This window comes from Limulus polyphemus, unplaced genomic scaffold (genome assembly GCF_000517525.1).
Source record: "Limulus polyphemus unplaced genomic scaffold, Limulus_polyphemus-2.1.2 Scaffold8244, whole genome shotgun sequence".
Taxonomy (NCBI): domain Eukaryota; kingdom Metazoa; phylum Arthropoda; class Merostomata; order Xiphosura; family Limulidae; genus Limulus; species Limulus polyphemus.
In genome coordinates, this window is record NW_013673854.1 from 14,711 (window position 1) to 17,257 (window position 2,547).

General features: G+C 38.5%; 1 protein-coding gene across 1 annotated transcript in view; it reads right to left on the reverse strand.

Annotated features, from left to right (window-relative positions):
* Positions 1-2,270, reverse strand: part of LOC111083120 — a 3,813-nt gene extending 1,543 nt beyond the window's left edge. The window contains exons 1-2 of the mRNA XM_022379393.1: positions 2,152-2,270; positions 200-905 (exon numbers count right to left, since the gene is read on the reverse strand). Of these exons, the coding sequence (XP_022235101.1) occupies positions 200-905; positions 2,152-2,270 (825 nt within the window). The remainder of the gene's footprint in view (positions 1-199; positions 906-2,151) is intronic.
* Positions 2,271-2,547: the final 277 nt, after the last annotated feature.

Sequence of the window (2,547 nt, forward strand, 5' to 3'; positions counted from 1 at the left end):
AAGAGCAGCCCAAGAGTTGGCGGTGGGTGGTGATGACTAGCTGCCTTCCCTCTAGTCTTACACTGCTAAATTAGGGACGGCTAGCGCAGATAGCCCTCGTGTAGCTTTGCGCGAAATTCCAAAAACAAACAAACAAACAAACGAACCGAAGTCTGTGGATAACCATAGAACAAAGCAACATCAATAATTATCTACTTACATCAGCATATTCGGCGCATGACTCCACAGACGTCACGAATCTTACAACGTCATCGACAGTCCACTGCGCAATCTCACTAGCATCTGATTTGTTTGAACAAGATTGGTCAGTACAAAGGGAAGAACAACGCCCTCTGTCAGAATACTTGGGTGACATTCCGGAGGACGAATTCTCAGACCTAGAAAGACGTCCGTCTAATAAGTTCGTCCAACTTGGAGTCTTGCGGACGCTGACTTTTGACCCATTATCATTATAACTACTGGTTACCGCTTCTGTGTCCGATTTTAAGGAACCAATATCTCTTGTAATAGGTGAATACAAATGGGAACGTTGCAAAGAAGCATTAGGACTATCTAAACAAGGCCGTTTGGTGGTGCCAGTGGTCAGATCTAAAGGATCTGATCCGTTTTCTGACCCAAGTGATCTTTTGTTTGTTCCTCGAAGGTAGTTCTCCAACTGTGATGCACTCTGCGCACTGGCAGTTCGGACTAAATGCAGGAGAGTTTGAGAGGATGAAAAATCACCAATGCTGAAAGGAACTGTCCGGTTCTCCCCAAGGATCGGGGATGACTTGTTGTTTTCTAATTTCCTACTGTTACTGTCTGACGATTCCGAATTTCTACCCACCAGTGGAGAAGTTCCAGCTTTATACGACAGGTGGCTTTCAAAAGGACGAGATATTCCATTAGGCTGGACAAAACCAAAACTGAAAAAAAAAGAGAAATATATACGTATATATATATACACTCGTCACTCATTATGTACACAAAAACTATAATCATATACACAAATAAACAGATATTTGCTCCGCTAATGATAAAGAAATAAATGTTATTTGAGATTTTTCACATCGTGATTTCTAGAAAGATCTTTTTTAAGTCTTTTTTTCTCTTATTAACGGTTCTCGACTCTTGTTAAACCACGACAATAAGTATCGGGACAGCTCCACCTAGAAAACTCTTAATCCAAAGTTTCTGGACTTTAAGTAACATTTTTACTATAAACTAACGGAGACCCCCAAATCAAATTAATATCTTTATTACAAGCTTTCTAGAATAATACAAAATAATTCTAATTGCAGACACCGAAATCTACAAGTTCACTTGTCTTAAGCCTAACAATAGTTAATTCTTTATTAACTATATTCGATAAAGAGATAAATTAAAACTGTAACTTATGTACATTTTTTGCTTTAGTTTAGTTAGGGTTAAACTTTATCGTACTTAATACTATCAGTAAACAAACTTATAATGTTAGGCCTTTTGTTTACATCCGTTGAAATGAAGTGCGCGAGCATTTTCAGGACAGACAAAAACTGAGTGTTATTTTAATAGGCTTTTATTAATCTTTCGTCACTTGTATTGATGGTCAGAGAACTCACTCTGCTAGGGTTTATATCACAACAAGTTGAATATTCTGTGGAATAATACATCGACAGTCCACTGAATTAATAAATAACTTTTTTTTTTCCTTATTTTATTTTGATACAATGTTTAATAGAACTGTCTTGAGGGCGTTACTGTCGTCTTAGTAATTCAAGGTTCTAATAAACTTGTTTGTTGTGTTTTAGCCACACGTCACTCTTTTAATCCGTTTTTCAAAGTGTCATTTATCAAAGAAACAAAAAAGAAGAATTCTCAGAAGGTTTCCTAAACCCTTCAGTCACGAAGACTAAAAACCCTAAAGACACGGAAAAAAAGAGAGAAATGAAGAGATAAATGTTTATTTTGTTCATTGTACGTTTGACCTTTCACCATTGGCTGCTCATGAAGATAATTGAACAACAAAAGAAGAAAAAAGCTTTTCTCTCCTGACTTCAATGTTAATCTATAATTAAATACTTAAAATTCAATTTGAATAGTGGGGGGGGGGGGAACCTGCTATACTGAAATGATTGCGAATGTATCCTAAATAGATGCTTAAAAAGGACAGCTATGAACTTAAATACTTACACCACATCATATTTCTGGACAACAACCTTCAACGGGTGGCTATCTTCGGAATTAATTCCCGAGGGTTGTAACACAGAAGGGAGCAAGGAGCAGTTGGAAGCTGGACAAAATGACGTCATGTTTCCTTAGCGGATATCTTAATGTTAGTGTTTTAGGAGCGCCGGTTATATTATGAGGCTTTTTTTTTTTTAGTTGCTGGGCTTTCTGAACTAGAGTTTTCGTCTACAGACCCCCTCTAGCGGAAGACCAACGGTATCAAATTCATCCCGTTCGCTGCCCCAAGCAGTCCGCACCCAAGTCAAGCGCAGATCTAAAAGGCAGAAAATCGTTGACCCACAACATCCGCATGCCTGACCGCTCGCGCTCTGTTGCTTGCAAATCCAGCCCCCCCCCCAA